At 46.5% G+C, this 21840-nt stretch overlaps 1 protein-coding gene across 1 annotated transcript; it reads left to right on the forward strand.

Annotated features, from left to right (window-relative positions):
* The first annotated feature begins 9764 nt into the window (after positions 1-9764).
* On the forward strand, positions 9765-19119 carry LOC122708949 (collectin-46-like). The gene is made up of 7 exons (XM_043925815.1): positions 9765-9963; positions 14272-14388; positions 14670-14777; positions 15100-15207; positions 15551-15663; positions 16262-16343; positions 18737-19119. Exons 1-7 carry the CDS (start codon positions 9765-9767, stop codon positions 19117-19119), a joined length of 1110 nt encoding a protein of 369 aa, XP_043781750.1.
* The last annotated feature ends 2721 nt before the right edge of the window (positions 19120-21840 follow it).

Consider the following 21840-nt stretch of genomic DNA (forward strand, 5'->3'; position numbering starts at 1 on the left):
CAGACAAATGGATAAGGAAGCTGTGGTACATATAAACCATGGAATATTATTCAGCCATTAAAAAGAATTTGTTTGAATCAGTTTTAATGAGATAGATGAAACTGGAGCCCATTATACAGAGTGAAGTAAGCCAGAAAGATAAAGAACAATACAGTATACTAATGCATATGATGGAATTTAGAAAGATGGTAATGATAACCCAATATGCAAAACAGAAAAAGAGACACAGATGTACAGAACAGAATTTTGGACTCTGTGGGAGAAGGCAAGGGTGGGATATTTTGAGAGAACAGCATAGAAACATGTATATTATCAAGGATGAAACAGATCACCAGCCCAGGTTGGATGCATGAGACAAGTGCTCGGGGCTGGTGCACTGGGAAGACCCAGAGGGATCGGGTGGAGAGGGGAGTGGAGGGGGGATCGGGATGGGGAATACATTTAAATCCATGGCTGATTCATGTCAATGTATGGCAAAAACCACTACAATCTTGTAAAGTAATTAGCCTCCAACTAATAAAAATAAATGAAGAAAAAGACACCAAAAGCACAAACAACAAAGGCAAAGAAAAAACAGAAACAAAAACAAAAACCCGCTGATGTGACTATATCAAATTTAAAAGCCTCTGCACAACACAGAAAACAGTTAAATGAAAAGCATTACACAGGATGGGAGAAAATTTTTGCAAACCATGTATAGTGGTTAATATCCAAAACATGTGAAGAACTCATACAACTCAATAATGATCTGATTTTAAAACAGATAAAGGAAAGAAAGACATTTTCCCAAAGGAAACATGCAAATGGTTAACATACATATGAAGAGATGTTCAGGTACTTAACCAGAAACATAGACATCAAAACCACAATAAACTATCACCTCACACCTTTAAGAATGACTCTCATCAAGAAGACAAAGGACAGTAAGTTTTGGCAAAGTTTAAAAGAAAAGTGAACTTGTCGTGTACACTATTTGTGCGAATGCAAGTCAGTTCAGCTACTATGGAAATCAATATGCAGGATCCTCAAAAGAGAAAAAAGAGAGAGATCTACCATATGATCTAGTGATCCCATTTCTGAGTATACACCAAAAGGAAATAAAAATAGATTTTCAGAGAGATATATACACTCTCATGTGTTTTACTGCATTTTTCTCATTAGCTCAGATATAAAAACAAACTAGCAGCCAACAACAAATGAATCAATAAAAAGATGAGGTATACACATATGTGCAATGGAATATTATTCAGCCATGAGAAAGAAGTATATCCTGCCATTTGCAATAACATGGATGGATCTTGAGGACATTAGGCTAACTGAAATAAGTCAGACCAAGAAAGACAAATACTCTAAGATATCACTTATACATGGAATCTAGAAAAGAACAAATTCATAAAAACAGAGTAAATGGTTATTAGGGGATGACAGGGAGAAGGGTTAGAATATGTTTTTTAAGTGTACAAACTTGCAACAGGTAGTAAATACATCCTAGAGATCAAATACCTAGTGAATATAGACAATATCCTATTGTAATGTAACTAAGAGACTAGAACCTAATATTCCATCCACTAAAAAGAAATTATAACTAAGTGTTATGCTGAAGTGCTAATTGTCACTACAATGGCAATCATATTATAATATATAAATATATCAACTTAGTATGTTGTACATCTGAGATATACACAATGCTATATGTCAAGCATATATCAATTGAAAAAAGAAATTTTTGCATTCCAGAAACTAGAATCCAAGTATGTTTGAATTTCTCTTTCATTATCTCTCAGTATCAAGGTAAAGAGATAATCTGGGCTAGCAATATTGAATCAATATTTTATATCAAATATTTTGCTAAACAATTTTTGCATGTTATATCATACAATGTGAAGGATTCAATAAAAATAAATTTGTCTGTATCTTCTACCAGTGGAGGAAAGTTTGGTTCGGTGCATTCACTGATGGGGAAGGGAACTGTACTGGATATTCATCTCACAGTAGAAAATGAAGTCACATGAGAACATTGTAGAGAATGTAAGCCACAGGGTCAATTTGATTATGGGATGCTGTCCTTGATGACTATAGTCAACACTAGAGAATAATGGACAATATATACTATGTGGACTCTGGATGAAATAATACCCATATTGCCAGTTTTCAGACCAGGACTCCTTTTTTACACTACTGTTTCAGATGGCTTTGACACAGGACAGCTTACAGACTAGAAGAATAACTATGAATGGAATGCTTCATATGAAAAGAGAGAAGAAAAAAGTAATGTATCTTGTGACCAAAGAGACAGCTAGAAAGAAAGTAGTTAATCAAGAGGAAGCCATATTTAGACTACTGACAAATAAATTAAAGCAACTTATAAGAAATCAGGTTTTTAACAAATGTTATAGTACCCAATTCTTAGAGAGATGGGAATATGAGACCATCTGACCTGCCTCCTGAGAAATCTGTATGCAGGTCAAGCAGAAACAGTTAGAACTGGACATGGAACAACAGACTGGTTCCAAATTGGGAAAGGATTTTGTCAAGGCTGTATATTGTCACCCTGCTTATTTAACTTACATGCAGAGTACATCATGAGAAATGCTGGACTGGATGAAGCACAAGGTGGATTGAGAATGCTGGGAGAAATATCAATAACCTCAGATATGCAGATGACACCACGCTTAGGGCAGAAAGTGAAGCACTAAAGAGTTTCTTGATGAAAGTGAAAGAGGAGAGCGAAAAAGTTGGCTTAAAACTCAACATTCAGAAAACTAAGATCTGGTCCCATCACTTCATGGCAAATAGGTGGGGAAACAGTGGCAACAGTGACAGAATGTATTTTTGGGGGGCTCCAAAATCACTGCAGATGGTGACTGCAGCCACGATATTAAGATGCTTGCTGCTTGAAAGAAAACCTATCACCAAGCTAGACAGCATATTAAAAAGTAAAGAAATTAGTTTGCCAACAAAGGTCGATCTAGTCAAAGCTATGGTTTTTCCAGTAGTCATGTATGTGTGTGAGAGTTGTACCATAAAGAAAGCTGAGTGCCGAAGAATTGATGCTTTTGAGCTGTGGTGTTGGAGAAGACTCTTGAGAGTCCCTTGGACAGCAAGGAGATCAAACCAGTCCATCTTAAATGAAATCAGTCCTGAATATTCCTTGGAAGGATTGATGCTGAAGCTGAAATCCAATATTTTGGCCACCTGATATGAAGAACTGATTCATTAGAAAAGACCCTGATGCTGAAAAAGGTTGAAGGTGGGAGGAGTAGGGGACGACAGAGGATAAGATGGTTGGATGGCCTCACCAACTCAATGGGCATGAGTTTGAATAGACTCTGGGAGTTGGTTATGGATAGGGAGGACTGGCATGCTGGAATCCATGGGGTTGCAAAGAGTCAGACACAACTGAGCGATTGAACTGAACTGAACAGATAGTACACAAAAAGCTTTAGGGGAACTTCCCTGGTGGCACAGTGCTTAAGACTTCCTGCTTGCAACGCAGGAGATATGGGTTACATAGTTGGTCAGGATCTTGGACCCCCCTTACCTTGCTCCATCGCCAAAAACAAAAGAAACAAACCAATAAGCTATGGATTACAGGGACTTCAAACTAAGGGTACACTGGGGAGAAGACTTGTTTTCCTTTTTTTTTTTTGGCTATACTATGTGGCTTATAGGATCTCAGTTCCCTGACCAGGAATTGAACTTGGGCCACAGCGGTGAAACCCAGGAATCCTAACCACTGGGCAACCAGTTGTTACGGGTTCTTTGTACCTTTGTACCACCCACTTCTTGAACTCTCAAGAAGACATATTTCTCTCGCTTCCCTTTGGGGTGTATGAAACAGCATTTACTCAAATCCTAGTAGTTAATGTTTATCCCTAGGGAGTACATGTGGCCTTAAGTGGTTGAGTGATACATGCTCATTTGAATGGATGGTCAAGAAGGAAAGTCCATAAAATAATGAGGGATTGTGCTGGTTGGGCATGATTTATTCCTTTATTCCTTATCTCCAAGATACACCTATGCTGAACCACCTCTCTGGTAAGTTCTGAAGTAAGTGATTATGAAACAGAGGTAACCAGCATCTTCTGCTTGAGGGCCCTAGGGCCCCAGATACACCTTCTCCTACCCCTCGGGGTAACCTAATCATCTCAGGTCTTTGACTTTACCCTCGGTTGGGGTTGAGAAACAATTATACCTAGACGAGAACTGTTGTTCTCCAAAATATAGGAAGATAGTGATTTGGGGGTATACCTGAGTCTCTGAAAGAGTCAATTGTATCCAAAAACCTATGATCCTGCTTCAACTGGCTTGCAAGACCCTGTGTTCTTCTGTTCTGCATGGAGGGAAAGGAAATTCAACCTCATCAGAAAAGTGCTTCTCCTGATACAGCCTAAAAGAAGAATGTTGATTCTAACTCAGGTGCTTTTCATCTGGACTTGGCGGCTGCTTATGCCTGAACATCTGTCCATAAGAGATGAGCTTATAGTCATATAAGTGGGCACATGCACTGAAGCCATGAATTTCAATCCATGCCTAAACCAATAAAGGCATCTGAGCCACAGAAGGTGATTTTTCATTTCGATCCCAGCTCTTAGCAGATAGGGAAACGTTTTAAGGAATGCCTATATACCTGAGGACTCGAGTATTCTGGGTAGTGAAGGGAAGACAGATTACTATTTGACTTAAGAGTCAAAACATGGGAGATACTAAGAGGTCAACTTTAAGGAAATGAAAGGACAATAAAGGCAATAGTACATGAAGAGCCCTCCATTCTAGCCAACCAATGGATAAGCCACTCCTAGCCAGGTGTGGACAGTTGCTCTGAATTTGCACCTAGTATACAATGATTAAATAAAAGGTACAAAGAACTGCCAAAGTTTGACCTCAGAGACATTGCCCTCTGCCTGACAGGTCAGTGGGCATACAGAGCTGGAGTCTTACTTCTTCTGTCCATGTACCCTTTTTCCTGCCCGTGTTATGGTTTTAGAAGCAAAGAGTTCAGCACCCAGAACAGAGCAGAAGGGAGTTGTGAATGCTCTGGCAGAAGGCCCCAGTGCCAGACCTCCCCAACAGTTCCCAGAGACCAAAACCAAAGCAACCTGCCCACTGCTGTTGGGCTGGACCTCACAGGGCTTCACGCCCTGTAGATGCCCTGTCTTAGGACTGAAGCAAGAGGGAGAGACGGCAACGAAGACATCAATGGTTATTGGACAGGGCATCTTACATGTTTGAAACAGATTATCCTAGAGTGATGTGCCAACATTTATAACAGCTAGGAAATGGCAGCAATTTTTGGCACTGGGGAGAAGTGTCAAAGTGTCCCCCTACCATTTACAGGGGGAATTGATGTCAGCTGGGCTTATCTATTACCAGGGAAACCTGCAGCTAGGGCAGCAGCCAGCATGTAGGTGGTTACTAATTAAGCCCTGTATAAAGTAGGATTGGGTAGTCCTGTGAGTGGAGCAGGGCCTGGTCGAGCAGGGAGGTGTAGAAAGAGCAAGAGAACAGCCATTGTGAATGGGATGACCATGCACTCCATCCCTGCATAACCTGTATGACCTATGACCCTTACTATCTAGGTCCACCCCTCTTCCACAGTATTTCTGGCCTCAGGTGTATAAAGGTGCACCGCAGTCAGATACCACAAATGCAATACAGACAACCACAGCTGTGAATACTCAGAGTCCAAAGAGTAGGCAGTCTTTGGAGACAGGCATTTATCAGGTCAATTTTTCATGGAATTCCTGAGGATAACAACAGCATATCACTGTAGACCCACCATCAGATTCATTCTGGAGTGAGGTCACCATTGTTGCCCTGTCTGCAAATAGATTCATTACTGCTCAGACTAGACATGAAATGTAAGACGTCTAACAGACTCATTGCAGGGAAGATCATGATCATGAAGCAAAATACAAGCAGTCAGAGCATTCTGACATAATAACACCCCTGACTATGATTTTTGTCCTGACTGCAGTACCATTACACTGTCTAACCTCAATCCACTTCATCCAGTGTCAAACACTGAAGGGGGTATAACAGAACACAAGGTTAATATAATGGTGCCTTTCTCTAGTAGGGGCCCTAGGTTAATTTCTTAGTCTTCTTATGTGGGCCTAGATGAAATCTTTAAATCCCTTATTCCTAATCCCCACAGGCCTGCAAACCCAAAACACCTAGGACTTCCATACCAGTTTTAGTCCCAGGGCCACTTACAGTATGTTCCCCTGGGGGTAGATCTGTGGCAAGGGCAAAGGTGAGTTATTCTCCTGATCACTAGCTTGCAATGATACTTGGGTGGTCAACAGTTGAACTCCCATGATGTTGAATAGTTTGCTCTGGGTTAACAGATGTAGGTAGACCATGGGGTGACTGCTCCTGGAATATTTAATGACAGGTTCTGTGACCTAAGCTAGCCTCTTGGTTCACAGGTTGAGACAGCACGTTTCCTATATCAGTTTTTCCTTATGTAGTCCACTCATCCTTCTATTTAGCCCGGCAGCAGTAGGGCTGTAGGACAGGTGGAAATGCCAGGGTATGGCATTTTTATCAGCACATTCCTGAACTTCATGGCCACTAAAGCAGTGTTTTTTTGCATTGCTCAGCAACTTGAGTAGGCCCACTGTAACAGCTTCCACCTGTTGTAAAGCATATAGGCGGCATAGAGCTTTGTTCCTTGACACTATATCCCTGCTCTGCCCCCTCCCACACTTGGGACCAGAAGCCCAGAGGGCACTCTTTTTATTTCGCCATTGCCACAGGTTTGAAACAAAACCTTCAGGGTAACCGACCATGGCCAATTCACAAGCCTGTCCCAGTTAGTGTCCCTAAAGCCGGTACTTGTTTAGGGGTGGTGGGTCAGGGGTACGTTTGTATTTTGTAGAAAACAATAAAACCAGAAAGGCTCTTATGTTTTGCCAGTATCACAAGACCTCCCCAGGCAGTCAGGTGAAGCACAAGCCCAGGCTGATACTTTTAAACTGGAAGAGCTTCTGAGGTTAGCAGGATGTCATCAGCTTAATGGAAGAGAAAGATCTCTCTCACAGGAACCCACATGCTAGGGGAATGACACCCCGGGGTTATCCCCACAACCCTCCCTTCCCTGTCCTCATTCTCCAACATCTCGGCACTCAGGGATTACCTGCAGCCTTCTGGCTGACTCTCCAGTTGTTGGGCTGCACCCTGCAGGTGTGCACGCGTGTTGCAGCCCAGCCTTGAGACCAAAGCAAGAGCTGGGAGACAGGGACAAAACCTCATCGCTTATTAGATAAGGAATCTACGTGTCCAGAAAAGAAGGGTCTTAGCGCAACAGCATACCATGTTCAGCAGAGAGCAGGAAGGATATGGAGGCAATCTTCACCGCTTGGGGAGGAGCCCACCAGTCTAACAGGGAGTTGACGTCAGTTTGCTCATCAGTTACCAGGGAAACCAGTGTCTGGGGTAGCAAGTATGTAGGCAGTTACCAGTAAGCCCTGTAATGAAGAGAATTGGATAGTCATGTGAGTGAAGGAGGGTTGGGCAGGGGATGAACAGAGAGCATAGAAAGCCATCTTGAGGCAAGTGGAGAGTTGTCCTAGAGCTACAGCAGAAAGCAAAAGAGTGACCCCTACCAGATGGCAGCTCCCACAGACACGGTCTCCCACAGGCTGTTGCCTCAGCAGCCCTTCACCTGCCCCACTTCTGCTCAGATTGGCCAAGCAGCTCCCAGCTCTTTCCTAGTGTCTGAGGAGAAATGTTGAGATGAAGGTGGAAGAGAAGTGGGCACAGCAGGTGCTGTTTCTTGGACTCTGCAGAGGCAGGCTGCTTTTGCAAGAGTTGTAGATCATTGTGCAACTTGCTGTTCTTCTCTGGACCTTGGATCCCTGGACGTCATGAAATACAGACCCTGATGCTGCCATTTTACTTACAAGGCTGCAGCGGGGTACCCATGAGATCCTGGGCTGAGGGTGCTCTTTGAACTCTAAGGAGGGTTTGGTCCTATCAATATTAGTGGCAGCTGTTCAGAAACCAGATGGACACCTGGATTTGGGTAGGGGTGTAATTGAGTGAGTCAATAATAAGTAAATTACCCTACTTCCTGAAGAGAATTCTCAGGAACCTGGGGCTGAGGGTCACATTATAGGGCAGGTATAAAGAGCCAGTTCTCACCCAGGAACTCTAACTTGCCTGGACGTTCTGGACCCTTACAGGAAGCAACTGTGAGTGTCTCTGTTCTTGCCTCTTAATTTGTTTTCCAATGTCTGGTGAAGATCTCCCTGCCTATGTGGGTGTTGAATAAGGCAGGGTGTGTGTAGATCTTCCACTCTAGGAGGGTCAGTGCTGGTGGTGCAAACAAGTGAGGCAATAAGGGGTGCTCTACAATCTGCTCCCTTTGTTTGGTGGGAGATGTGCTTCCAGGAAAGAGAGAGGGGGAGAGTTGGGTATGGGATCCAACCAGATCTCTGATGCCATTGTGTGGAAGTCCCCAGGGTAAATGCAATTCATCTTCCTCTTGGAAGGAGGCACTTCTCTGGTCAGCAAACCGTTCCCCTCCCATCAGCCTGCTTGGCAAACTTCGGTCCTCTGCATAGGTCCCTCGGGCTTTCTTCCAGGTCTCTGCAACTCCCATGATTCTTTTCCATGCTAAAAACTTTACAGTTTCTCTCTGAGAAAGGAAAGAAGCCCAACCCTGGGAGTGACCCACATCCTGCCCCCACCGTGATCTCACTTAGCTCCTGAGTCCCTTTCTGATGGTAACCATAAGTTCTACTGGACATCGGCTTTCCTCCTCTGAAGCCAGCCTCCCCCTGATGGCACCCGTCTCTAATGTCCCGTCTTCCATGAGGCCCCTGTCCAGGTCCTCTCAGGAGGTCTGGGCAGGACTCTAGGTGTACCAGGAACTTTCCTGGGGGAGCCCAGGAATGACAAATCTGGCAATCAAGCAATCATGCACGATTCTGTGCTTAGGACAGAACTCACCAGGCATTATCACTCTGGCTTTTTTTTTTCAGATAGCACTGCAGACTCCAGTACTAGTCTGTCCAGAGCAGCAAGTGAGTGGAAACAAGCCAGCCTTGTAAGAGGTAAAACAACCAACTTTCTGGTACAGAAAGGAAGGAGATCAGAGAGGGGACGGGTCCCACCTGAGGGCCCTCAGTGAGTCCCTCCTGGTGTCACAATGGCCTCAGTGAGGAATTCTACATCCTGGCCACAGTGCCCCTGGCAAGTGTGAAGAGCCCCCCAAAAGATGACACAGAGCATCTGAGAGTAGATTCATGCTGCTGGCAGACCAGGTCAGAGGTCCAGCTGGTCCACTCATGTCCTCCCTGCTGCTGCTAAGTCACGTCAGTCATGTCTGACTCTGTGCGACCCCACAGACGGCAGCCCACCAGGCTCCCCCGCCCCTGGGATTCTCCAGGCAAGAACACTGGAGTGGGTTGCCGTTTCCTTCTCCAATGCATCAAAGTGAGAAGTGAAAGTGAAGTCGCTCAGTCGTGTCCGACTCTAGCGACCCCATGGACTGCAGGCTACCAGGATCCTCCGTCCATGGGATTTTCCAGGCAAGAGTACAGGAGTGGGCTGCCATTGCCTTCTCCACATGTTCTCCCTATTCAGACCTTATTCTAACTTTCCCTAAACTGCTTCTGGAGGCCTGCTACTCTTGACCCCAGAGGATGGGAGAGGAGATGGGGAAAGGGCTTCTCCTGACCTCCAGGAGCTGGGCCAGCCCTAGTCCTCGTCCTTGGACCAAGAGCACCCCCTCTTTCTGTTCCTCTGCCTAGGACATGCTTCTGCTCCCACTCTCCATGCTGCTCCTGCTCACAGAGCCCTGGAGATCCCTGGGAGAAGAAATGAAGGTCTACTCCCAGAAAACACTGGCCAATGGCTGTACCCTGGTTGCGTGTAGCCCCCCGGAGGGTGGCTTGCCTGGTCATGATGGACAAGATGGGAGAGAAGACCCCCGCAGGGAGAAGGGAGATCCAGGTAGAGCTGGGACCATGGGCTTGCCCTGATGGGAAGGGGTGGGCGCTGGAATTGTAACCAACCCCAAAACTCTGAATCTTCTGCTGTGGAAACCTTGAAGATGGTCTTCCCAAGAGGGGAGGTTTCCCCCAGATTTTCAGTCCACCTAAAACATCGCTTTACTGGTTGGCAAAGACTGGCCTGCCCAAGTCCCCAGCTCCATAACCACCTGCCCTGATTCCTCCCCTAGGATCTTCCTACTCTAACCACCTCAAGAATGTACAGTGAGTGAATGACTGGTATTTGAAGTTCCCTGCTCCAGAACTCATTGGGCTTCCCAGGTGGTGCTAGTGGTAAAGAATCTGCCTGCCAATGCAGGGGACTTAGGAAATGCAGGTTTAATCCCTGTGTCAGGAAGATCCTCTGGAGGAGGGCACAGCAACCCACTCCTGTATTCTCTCTTGGAGAATCCCATGGACAGAGGAGCCTGGCCAGCTTTGGTCCATTGGGTTGGACACGACTGAAGCGACTTAGGACATACCTGTAGGAGACATAGGAGACGTAGGTTTGATCCCAGGATAGGGATGATGCCCTGGATAGGAAATGGCAACTCACTCCGTTTTTGCCTGGAGAATCTCATGGACAGAGGAATCCTTCAGGCTACAATCCACAGAGTCACAAAGAATTAGATGCTACTGAGCATACACCCTCCAAAACTTAACTGTTGTTCATTCTTAAATGTTGCCTCTGCAGAATGTTAAATATTTTTCAACTGATGACAATGTTGTAAGTTTCAGTTTAATCATCTGTAGATGGGAACATTATTGACCACACAGTGACAAAGAATTGAGCCAAGGCTTTATTTCTTTGTTGGGTCTTCGAGATAAAGTTATATACTCTGCTGTACCAATCAGCAAATTCTCCTGTGGTTTCCAAATGTACTGATTATTAAGGGAATTGTCTGGAAACACTGAGACACAGGAGAAAATCTGGGTGATACTGGCAAGAAGTGAGAATTCGATGAACCAGCGACAAGGACGAGGGGACCACCATGTCCCCGGGCCAGGGCTATGGAGGGATCAACTGAGGTCTTTTATCTTTCTGGAGTTTTGTGTTTTGATTGGAGAGGAGAGAAATGAACAACATTAAAGCTGAAAAGAATACATAACGTCTCCAGGATTTTCAGGGTTAAGAGACAAGTATCTTATCTATCTGTCTTTTACAAAGGAAGTAGCTCCTAACATGAATGGCCTGGGGCTTGAGAAGGCAGACTAGGAGTAGTCTCAGAGGAGGGGTGATATTTAAGGTGCCAGCTCTCTCTAGCTCCCGAGGGGCCCTGAATTGAAAAGTATCCCTTCTACCTCCCTGGTCTCATGGCCTCCATGGTTTGGCAATGGATGGGCAACCTCTAATGCTCCCGTCTAAGGAGTGACTTGCTTCCAAGGTACCTGCTGCCCTCCGCAGCCTGGTGGGAGCCCAGGAGAGGCTCAGTCGGAGACCAGGTGTCTCTGCCTGAGCACAGTGCACCAGGGGGTCTGGGATGTGGAGCCCATCCTCCAGGCTCCCATTGCTTGCCTAGTGAGGATTGGAACTAAGAGCAGGACACAATGTCTAGCACAGAGACTCTCACCACCCATCAAATACACCAGTCTCCCACCGCCTGCACATTCTTGGCCCAGGCAAGCCTGGCTCTTCTTACTCTGGGGGAATGGTTTCCAGATCTGAAATATCACCTCTCCTCTCCAGGTCTCTGAATCCTCTTCAGCCCTGAAGTCCTGTTTCCTATGAGTACATGTGTATCCATGGGTTGTGGGTGCTGGGATGGGATGAGGGACATCTCATAGTCTGTTTTCTTCACTCATTACCTGTGCCTCATAGTTTAAAATTCAGTGACAGATGCCTTGCATACCAGGACCTGGTGCTAACATTTACATCCTGCTCAGTGCTAGGCAGAAAGCTATGTTCCAGAGATAGTTTCTCAGTGAACAGAGAAACGAAATAATGAGGAAATTAACAAATAAGTGAATGCACAAATTAGTAGTAACTGAAGATTCCTTTTGTTGTCTTTTTGCACATGAATGCTTTACTCACAACAGTCAAAAGATGGAAACAACCCAAGTGTCTATCAGCATTTATCCACAGTGAATGAATAAAGAAAATGTATTGTATTCATACTATAGAACATTTCTCAGCCATAGAAAGGAATGAAGTACTGAGGTGTGCTACAAATTGGATGATCCTCAAGAATGTCACTCCTAGTTTAAAAAGGCAGACACAAAGGGTCATATATCATATGTATTTATATAAAATATCCAGAATAGGTAATAGAGACAGGCAGCTGCCTAGAGATAGCCAGGGCCTGGGAGGAGGCAGGGATGTAGTGATAAATGGGTATGAGCTTTTCTTTGGGATTAATGAAATAGTCTTGAATTAAAGAGAAGTGGTAGTTGTACAATTATGTCAACGTTCTAAATGCCACTGAATTGTATACTTTAAGTGATTAATTATAGGAAATTCCTGGAGGTCCAGTGGTTAGGATTCGGTGTTCTCACTGCCAGGCCTCAGGTTCAATCCCTGATTGGGGAACTGAGATCCTGAAAGCTACACATCACAGTAAAAACAAACAAGCAAACAAACAAACAAAAAAAAAAACCAGTTATCTTTACATTATGTGAATTTCATCTCAATGAAAAAAGAATAACCAAACTCACAGAATTGAGTGTATAATTCTTAAATCAATAGGCATTTCTCCCTTTAGTCTTTGAAAGCAAACCTCTTGTATTTCAGACTTAGGCAGCCTTCTTAAGGTAATGTGATTTTTCAAAATGTCTGGTCATTTTTCCAAAACAAATTAGTATGCAGTCACTAATCACAAAAAGATGAAAATTAAAGTTCCCAAATTGTGCCCCTTAGAAAGAATAACTGTTAACACTTGTATATGCTCTTCTTGTGGTTTTTTCAATGTATGTTACATGTGCACATGCCTGACACATGCATGGACATGTTGAAGAAACCAAATCATAGTAAATAGAGTGTTTATAACTTGCTTTATCACTTAATAATGCACAATAATTTCATCTATCTTCCATAACTTTAAAAGCATGTTACATAGATTTTTCTCTTCTTTATAATATAATTGATGTACAATATATTAGAATAAGATGTACATCATAATGAATTCATATTTGCAAATATTGTGAAATGATTGTCACAATAAGTCATCAACACACATAGTTAACGATTCGTGTGTGATGAGAACTTTTAAGATCTGCTTGCTCAAATATGTTCAAGCATGCAACCCAGGATTACTAACTATAGTAACTTTGCTGTACATTGTGTTCCTGGGACTCAATTGTTTTTTTAACTGGACACTTGAATCTTTTGATGATTTCTATCCATTCTGCTCACTTCCCAACCCCACCCTTAGCAACCACATATGTGTTCTCTGTATCTGTGAGTATGCTGTTTTTGTTCATTTGTTTTTTTAGATTTCACATATAAGTGAGATAGTATAGCACCACCCTTCTCTGTGATTTATTCCACTAAGCATAGTGTCTTCAAGATTTACCAATGTTGCCTTGAATAATGCCTGAATAATTGTCCACTGAATATGCACCCTGCATTTTCTACATCCGTTCATCCATCCACAGATACTTGGACTCTAAGCTGCATCCATATCTAGGCTACCATAAATGATGCTGCAATTAACTTGGGGGTACATATATCTTTTCAGGTTATGTCTTCGTTTTCTTTAGTTAATTACTCAGTAGTGGAATTGATGGTTTATACGGTAGCTCTAGTTTTAACTTTCTGAGAAACCTTCATACTGTTCTCCATAGTGGCTGTACCAAAGTACATCCCTACTGCACAGTTTCCCTTTTCTCCACATTCCCCAACACTTCTTATTTGCTGTCTGATAATAGCCATTCTGACAGGTGTGAGGTGACAGCTTATTGTGCTTTTGATTTCTATTTCTCTGGTGGTAAGTGTCAGGTGTCATTTCTGACAGAAACTTTGGTTCTGGGAAGGGGCGAGGGCAGGGAGTCCATGGTCAAGGGTAAAAGCTGACAGACTTAACTGCCATAAATACCGTGGCCTTGGGGAAGGGGCAGGTGTATTGTATGCAAATTCAGGTAGGTTTAGGTTTGGATCTGCCTGCAACTCTGCAAGCCTCTTTCTTCACCTGTAAAATGCAATCCCGTATCACCACTGGACCTAAAGGGGGAGTGTCTACACCCTACAGAACCCTGAAAGAATGCCAGGGCCCTGACCCTGCAGGGCTCCTCCTGGGCCGGGGTCAGCCCTATGTCCATCTCTTCTATGTCACAGGTTCACCAGAACCTGCAGGACAAGCAGGAATGCCTGGACCAGCTGGCCCCATTGGGCCGAAAGGGGACAATGGCTCTGCTGGAGAACCTGTACCAAAGGGAGACACTGGACCACCTGGTGAGCAGCTGGGCGTGGAATGCAGGTGTCTGCAGGTGGCGTGTTGCGTTAGGACACGGCAGTAGGCGAGCACAGATTCCACCCCAGGAAGAGGAAGAAGGTCATTCTCAAGGTGGCATGGGGTTATTTCAGGGAAGGCTGGAGCTCCTGGGGAAGGCGCAGTGGGGTCAATATCTTTAGGAGGAGGCTGCCTGTCTGAGTTCTATTACAGCCCCATCTTTTATGCACTCCCACTTCCAAGGAGATTCAGTGTCACTAACCTGACTGGTCCTTTTCCCCAGGACCTCCAGGCATGCCTGGTCCAGCTGGGAGAGAGAGTCCCTCAGGGAGGCAGGGGAGCATGGGACCTCCAGGCACACCAGGCCCCAAAGGAGAGACTGGGCCCAAAGGTAGGAGGGTGGTATGTGGTGGGTGAGGGAGGGAGATGGGAGGGGTGACATGGGCAGCCCTGGTGGGGACCAAGGTACATGCACAGTGCCTAGAAAAGCCTGGAACTTCCGCGCCTGGTAGCCCTGGCCTGGGCCTCACCCTCAACTTTCCCACACTGGCTGAATTTCCCCCATACCGTCCCTGGATAAGGCCAGGCAGTCAGGAGCAGTCTCCCAGGTCACTCTCTCACCTGGAGCTGTGGGTGACAAGCTGCACTGCTGAGGAAATGGTACCTGCTGAGCACACTCTCAGCCGTGCTTCTCCAATGTGTTCCTTCTGCAGGAGGAGTGGGTGCCCCAGGCATGCAGGGCTCCCCAGGACCCACAGGTCTCAAAGGAGAGATAGGTGCCCCTGGTGAGCCCGGAGCCCCTGGACGTGCTGGGGCGGCAGGTGAGCAATGGACGTGGGGCTGGGCTCATGTTCCCCTGTGCCCACCCCCACCAGCCACCAGGTCAGAGCTGGCATTCCAGGGCGAGAACCAGTGTTGGGCTCTGGGAACTGTCTGTCTCCAGGGAGAGGGTGGTGATTGGCAGGGACTGTCTGTATCCAGGGAAGGCTGGTTGTCGGGTTATGGGACAGTCAGTGTACAGAGTGGATGCAAGAAGAGGTTCCAGGCACAGAGGGACATTTGTACAGGGGGAGGGTGTACGAGTCCCTGTATGGAGGTTGGTGGGGCACAAAAATGCTAAAATATATGTTCAGCACTCACCCGTTTCTACTTCTCTGATCCCAGGTCCTGCTGGAGCCATACGTCCACAGGGGCCTTCAGGTGCCAGGGGCTCCCGAGGACTGAAGGGAGACAGAAGTACTCTTGGAGAAAGAGGAGCAAAGGGTGAGAGTGGGCTTGCAGGAAAGGAAGACTTGGGGACCCCATTAGGGTGTGGGGCAGGGAGGAGGCCTTATTTAGCTCAGCTCTCCTCTCAGGTAACCCATTTAGTTACAGGTGGGGTTCAAAGCAGGAAAACTTGACAGGGTGTATGGTGAGGTGGACTCTGGTCTTAGCCTCTATGACTTGCTGGAGGACAACCTGAGCAGATTTTCTATCTGATCTCTATGACAAGCCAACCTCCCTCTCCAGTTCATCAGATAACCTTGAACATCAAATAACTCAATGGATGGGAAATACTCAAGCTATGTCTATTCCTCTCCAACAACCATACCACCCCCTGCAATGCCAGAGGAAGTGCTATCAGATTCCTAGAATTTGGAATTAAAATGATACCTGGTTCACTGTCAGGGACCTGTTCAGGGGATACTGTTCACAAGAGAAACACAGGAAATCCTGTGGGAAGCAGAGGCCAGCTAGGTCAGAAGAAGAGGGCTTCCAAGGCCTCTGTTCCACCTCCTTACCCCACTCCCATCTTGCCCCCCTCTTGAGGCTGGGGCCTGAGTGACCCCAGGCTGTTCCGGAACTGTCTTCACCTGACCTCTCTCTCCTGCAGAGGTCGATGATCTCTGGCAGTGGGTGGCAGTCTTAGAGGGACAGCTGCGACGTCTCCAAAAAGCCTTCTCTCAGTATAAGAAAGGTGAGTTCCTGGACCTGACCCTGAGCCAGGCCCTGATCATGGGCCTCAGACTGGGTCTGGGCTTGGCTTGCAGTTCACTGGGCTGGGTCTAAATTGGACTTGCTGGGACCATGACTGGGACTGGACCTAGACCTGGGGCAGGAGCGGGGCTAAGGACAGGGCTGGGACAGAGCTGAGCCCCATGTACTCCAGGGGCTCAATAGACGCATGGCACAAGGAGGAGGATGCGATCTGAGTCATCCGTTCAGCAGACCGTACCCCGGCCTACCCTGGCGGGTTCCTATCACAGACAAATGGACACCCAACCCAGGATGCACTTCTTCCCTCTTTGGGCCAGGTGTGCAAATGCCCAGAGAAGAAACCACACAGCCCAGGGCAGCAGAGAATTCAGACATGATCCTGAGAGTGGGGGTGGGATGCTGCCTGTGGGGTTCAAGGCAGCTGGGGACCTTTTGTTGGTGTGTGGCCACCAAGTATCTTACCCTAAAGATGTCCCCGGGTCTGGAAGGAATAGGCTACCTCCAGTCTCTGGCCAGTACTGGACTCCCCTGCCAACTCTTGTGGTGTTTAAGCAGAGATTCTTCCCTAAGCCTGGGTCCTAAGCAGGCAGAGACCTCTTGGAGCACATACCTGAGTGCCCTGTGCCTTTGGGACGCTCCACCAACTGCCCATCCTCCTTCTCTCCTCTCCCTGATAACAGCTTTGAATGCACATCACTTATGAAACCTCACTGATCCAACAAGAGGAAGAGTTTTCTGAAGGAGTAGAGCATATAGGGACCTGATTGGGTGAGACAGAGGGCTTGCTCGTAAGAACTCAAGCCGACTAAGTACTGAAGTAGTGGGATGAGAATTTTCAGCAGTTTATGTCTTCCTTCTTGCACAATCATATTTACATATCTATTTACTCTCTCATTCCCTGGTAGCTGAGCTGGTAAAGAATCTGCCTGCATTGCAGGAGACCTGGGTTTGATCTCTGGGTTGGGAAGATCCTCGGGAATGGAAATGGCAAACCACTGCAATATCCTTGCCTGGAAAATCTCATGGACAGAGGACCCAGGTGGGCTTCAGTCCATGGGGTCAAAAAGAGTTGGCCATAACTAAAAAACTAACCCTTCATGCAAACTGATACAAACCAGGAGAACTTGGGCATATGTGCTGACCACATGTGTGTACCCAAACACCATCTCTCAGTCCACACCACCTACATCCATGAGCACACATGCACACTCTGCACACCCATTCTGATGGACCTTGAGTCAGCCCATGTACCTTCAGATTGACACACAGATAAATTCACGCATGCACACGCATACCACCCAGATACATGGGACGTAAACCTATCATGGCACACGAGCTTGCACTGACCTTGTCCAGGGCTGTCAGGGTGCAGTCCTGACCATGTGGAAAATCTGGACTTTGACTGCTTGTTGAATATAATCAAAGGAAAGGGCAGTGGGGTCAGGGTGCAGCCTGGGTTCAGAACCAGTCCAGTGAGCCCTCTTAGGAGTCCTGAACATTTCCCTGCACGACCTTGGAAGTCAGAGGGGTATGGATGGGATGGAATCAAAAGAGATACTTAACACGTCACATAGGGGATGCTGTTGTGCAGTGTACCTTTTCCTTAGAAATACGGGGTTAGATTCTGAAAAGAGGTGACTTTCCCTTGTCACCTGGGCTGTTATTGCCAGTGTATGGCTGAACACACGACTTTCTGAGGCCCAGACAGGGCTCTCTCCAAAGCTGATCCCACCCTGCCCTCCTGCCCCCACACAGAGCTCTCAGATGCCGTCATCCCCTGCCCAGTTGTCCAGGGAGGCTGACTGGCTGTAGCATCACCTGCAAGCATATGGAAGCCAACACTGGACTCCTGCCGGTGCAGAGGTCAGCACTTGGCTGCTCTCAGATGCACCCCTGTCCTCCCTTTCTCCTCACTCCTTCACACAGCACAGAAGTGCTCAGACAGCTCCACACACCCGGTATTTAGGCGTGGGTGAGAGTGAGCTGCCTGCGTGGAGTTTTCCCCACTCTCAGGAGCTGCCCCGGCCTCTAAGTGTCACCTGCCACAGTCCTTCCTGTTTACACAGTAATTAAAGTCCCGGATTCTGATGAACATCACAGGGCGGAACAGAAAGTGCACTTGGGAGCTTAAGTGTCACATCCAACAAGGTCTGATCCTCATCTACATTTGACAGTTGGGCGACTTTAGGCCTCTTGCATAAGCACCTGAGTTCCAGGGTCCTCACCTCTTGCACGATGAATTATCGGGAACTAAGTGCCTCGCTTTTGTCCTATCTGGTGCCCTGGTACCCTCGTGGGAGCTGGAGACTCCAGTTGGATCACAAGGTCTAGGTGCTGCCACATCCCCAACCTGACTCTCCTCATTTCCCCTAGCGGTGCTCTTCCCTGATGGCCTGGCTGTCGGGGAGAAGATCTTCAAAACGGCAGGTGCTGTAAAATCATATTCGGATGCCCGGCAGGTCTGCAGAGAGGCTAGGGGACAGCTGGCCTCGCCGCGCTCTGCAGCCGAGAATGAGGCCGTGGCACAGCTGGTCAGAGCCAAGAATAATGATGCTTTCCTGAGCATGAATGACATCTCCACGGAGGGCAGGTTCACCTACCCCACTGGGGAGTCACTGGTCTATTCCAACTGGGCCAATGGGGAGCCCAACAACAATAATGCTGGCCAACCAGAGAACTGTGTGCAGATCTATAGTGAGGGCAAGTGGAATGACGTACCCTGCAGTACGGAACTCCTCGTGATCTGCGAGTTTTGAACCCCCTCACCCACCCCAGGGAGGAAGGGGGCAGTGCCCAGAGCTGTGAGCTGCCAACATCCCAATAAAAAGGTGACCCTCTGCTGCTCACAGCTTCCCCACTGAGCCATGGGATGAGGCCACAAGGCAGGCCTCCTATGTAACTCCTCCCTCAGAATAAAGTTTGCAACTGGCTTCACATCTGGAAGATTTGTCACAAAAACAGGGGTGGGGGTGGGGTGGGGGATGGGCAGCCTGCTGACTCAGGGGCAAGGGCTAAAAGGAGGTCTCCAAGATGCCCTTGTGCAAAATCCAGAGTCTCCTCCTCAACAAGACAGGTGTCTAACCCTCCACTTCTGCCAAATATGGACTACATTTGACCCCACTGGTGACTGCCCCCTCCTTCCCTTTCCTCTCCTGCCTTCAGTCTTCTTATCCTTCAGTCTTTTTCACTCGTCTCTCCTCCTCTCCTGGACACTCTCTCCTTGCACTCACTCTAGGCTTGGCCTCAATCTGTTCCATGGTTTCAAATCCCTTCTATTGATGCCTCCCCCAGGTAGAACCCTGTTTGAACCGCTCCACAAAGTGCAGATTCCTCTCATCAAGGCAAGCTGCAGCCCTGGGGCTTGCAGGTCACTGGGGCTGCCTCTTGCTGGCCGGGAAGCACCAACTTTTCTGGCCATATTGAGTGGCCTTACACCCAGTAGAATCCCCTCATCCCTAACCTTGACCGCCCAGGATCTCTTTCTTCCCATGACTGTGTGACTGTGGATGGCTCATCAGAGAATGTACCATCTGCACAGTCCTAATCCTTTCTGAACTTTCAGGCAGAGAGGGTGTCCAGCCATGTTCAGATTCATCCCCCAACCTCTTCCTGCCTTGAAGTTCAAGGGATGTTCATCTCCACTATACCTCAGAGATTATCTAGGCAAACCCTTCTCATTTTACAGACATGGAATCCAAGACACAGAGAGGAAGGGAACTTGCATAGGTAGTAAGGTTGGAGACAGTGTGCCTCTGGGCTGGACCACTGGTGTTTGTCAAGTTGAGTAAATTTCAGGCTTTGGTCTTACCCTGACACTCCAAAGACAAAGCTAGTGGCAAAAGCTGAGCTCTGCTAAAGCAAAGAGATAAAGTGCCCACTACTGAGTTGGACAAAAACTTCCCTGTCTACACATTCGCAGGAAGGCTTCTTGGGGATGGAAAAGGGAGGTGACCCCACCCTTTAATAAGTAGACATGCACCCATAGGCCTCTACGATGGGATCTATCTTAGAAAACAGTTTCATATGCACCTTTTGAGGGTCCATGGACCAGTCAGGTGTGAAGAAATGAACAAGATAATTGGCCAAAGGTAAACAATGATCTGGAAGGATTGTGCTATGTAAATCATTTATGTCGCTTTTTATTGCGCTCCCCCTCATTCAGGACATCTGCACTCCACCACGGGTGTGTGTCTCTGCTTAGCTCTTACTTACTGCACTCCTCATTAGAGAGGATGCCCCTACCCTTTCTCTCTGGAGGCGTGTTTCTGCCTCGCTTCTGTCTTCAATAAACAACCTGTTTTTCTGTGTGCTCTGCCACACATTGTGCTGTGTCTCTAATAATAAACTTTGTACTTATTTACAGTTTTTGCCTCTTTGCAACATTCTTGCTTTAATCAGGGAAAGAGCCAGAGTCACTTTGCTTCTAGCCTCGAGCCCCTGGTGATGTGTTGACTAGGATTCCTGGGGTTTCATCCAGGCTACCTAGCTTCCACCTCTGGGCAGAAAACTAAAATATCCTTTCAGGAGCGCTCACTGCTCTCCATCCGAGATCAGGAGCACTGTTGCTAAAACCCACTCATGTAAAAGGCCATCTGACCCCAGAACTTACACTTTCGGCTTGTAAATTTTTGACCATTGGGCTCTGTGTATTTAGTTGATTTTATTAACACACTACTGCAAAGAATTCCAGTAGAGCTATTCAAAACCCTAAAGGATGATAACATCAAGGTGCTGCATTCAACAGGTTAGCAAATCTGGAAGACCCAGCAATAGTCACAGAACTGGAAAGAGTCAATCCTCACTCCAGTTCCCAAGAAAAGTAGCAGTAAAGAATGTACTAACCGTTAGACAGTTGCACTCCCTCCCATGCTAGTAAGATATTGGTTAAAATTTTGCATGCCAGTCTTTAGTATTGTGTGAACCAAGAACTTCCAGATGTCCAAGCTGGGTTTAGAAAAGGAAGAGGAACCAGAGATCATATTGCCAACTTTCACTGGATTGTAGAGAGAGCAAGGGAATTCCAGAAAGACGTCTACCTCTGTTTTATCATCTATGCTAAAGCCTTTGACTATGTGGATCATAACAAATTGTGCAAAGCACTTAAAGAGATGAACATACCAGACCATCTTACCTGTCTTCTGAGAAACCTGTATGCAGTCAAGAAGCAGCATTTAGAACCCTGTGTGGAAGAACTGATTGGTTCAAGATTGAGAAAGGAGTACAACAGGGTAATTAGCTATTCCCTGTTTGTTTAATCTATATGCTGAGCACACCATGAGAAATGCCAGGCTGGATAGGTTACTAGCTGGAATCAAGATAGGTGGGAAAACATCAGCAATCTCAGATATGCATGATGATACCACTCTATTGGCAGAAAGCAAAGAGGAACTGAAGAGCCTCTTGATGAGAGTGAAGGAAGAGAGTGAAAAGCCAGCTTAAACCTAAATATTAAAAAAAACAAAAAACAAAAAACTAAA

The sequence above is a fragment of the Cervus elaphus genome, chromosome 15 (genome assembly GCF_910594005.1).
Source record: "Cervus elaphus chromosome 15, mCerEla1.1, whole genome shotgun sequence".
In the NCBI taxonomy this organism is placed as follows: domain Eukaryota; kingdom Metazoa; phylum Chordata; class Mammalia; order Artiodactyla; family Cervidae; genus Cervus; species Cervus elaphus.

Excerpts from the sequence above, each read along its gene's own strand:
- LOC122708949 (XM_043925815.1), top strand. The coding sequence starts at position 9,765 with ATGCTTCTGCTCCCACTCTCCATGCTGCTCCTGCTCACAGAGCCCTGG. Across the intron at positions 14,778-15,099 it reads AGGAGAGACTGGGCCCAAAG|GAGGAGTGGGTGCCCCAGGC; the intron begins GTAGGAGGGTGG and ends TTCCTTCTGCAG. Across the intron at positions 15,208-15,550 it reads TGGACGTGCTGGGGCGGCAG|GTCCTGCTGGAGCCATACGT; the intron begins GTGAGCAATGGA and ends CTCTGATCCCAG.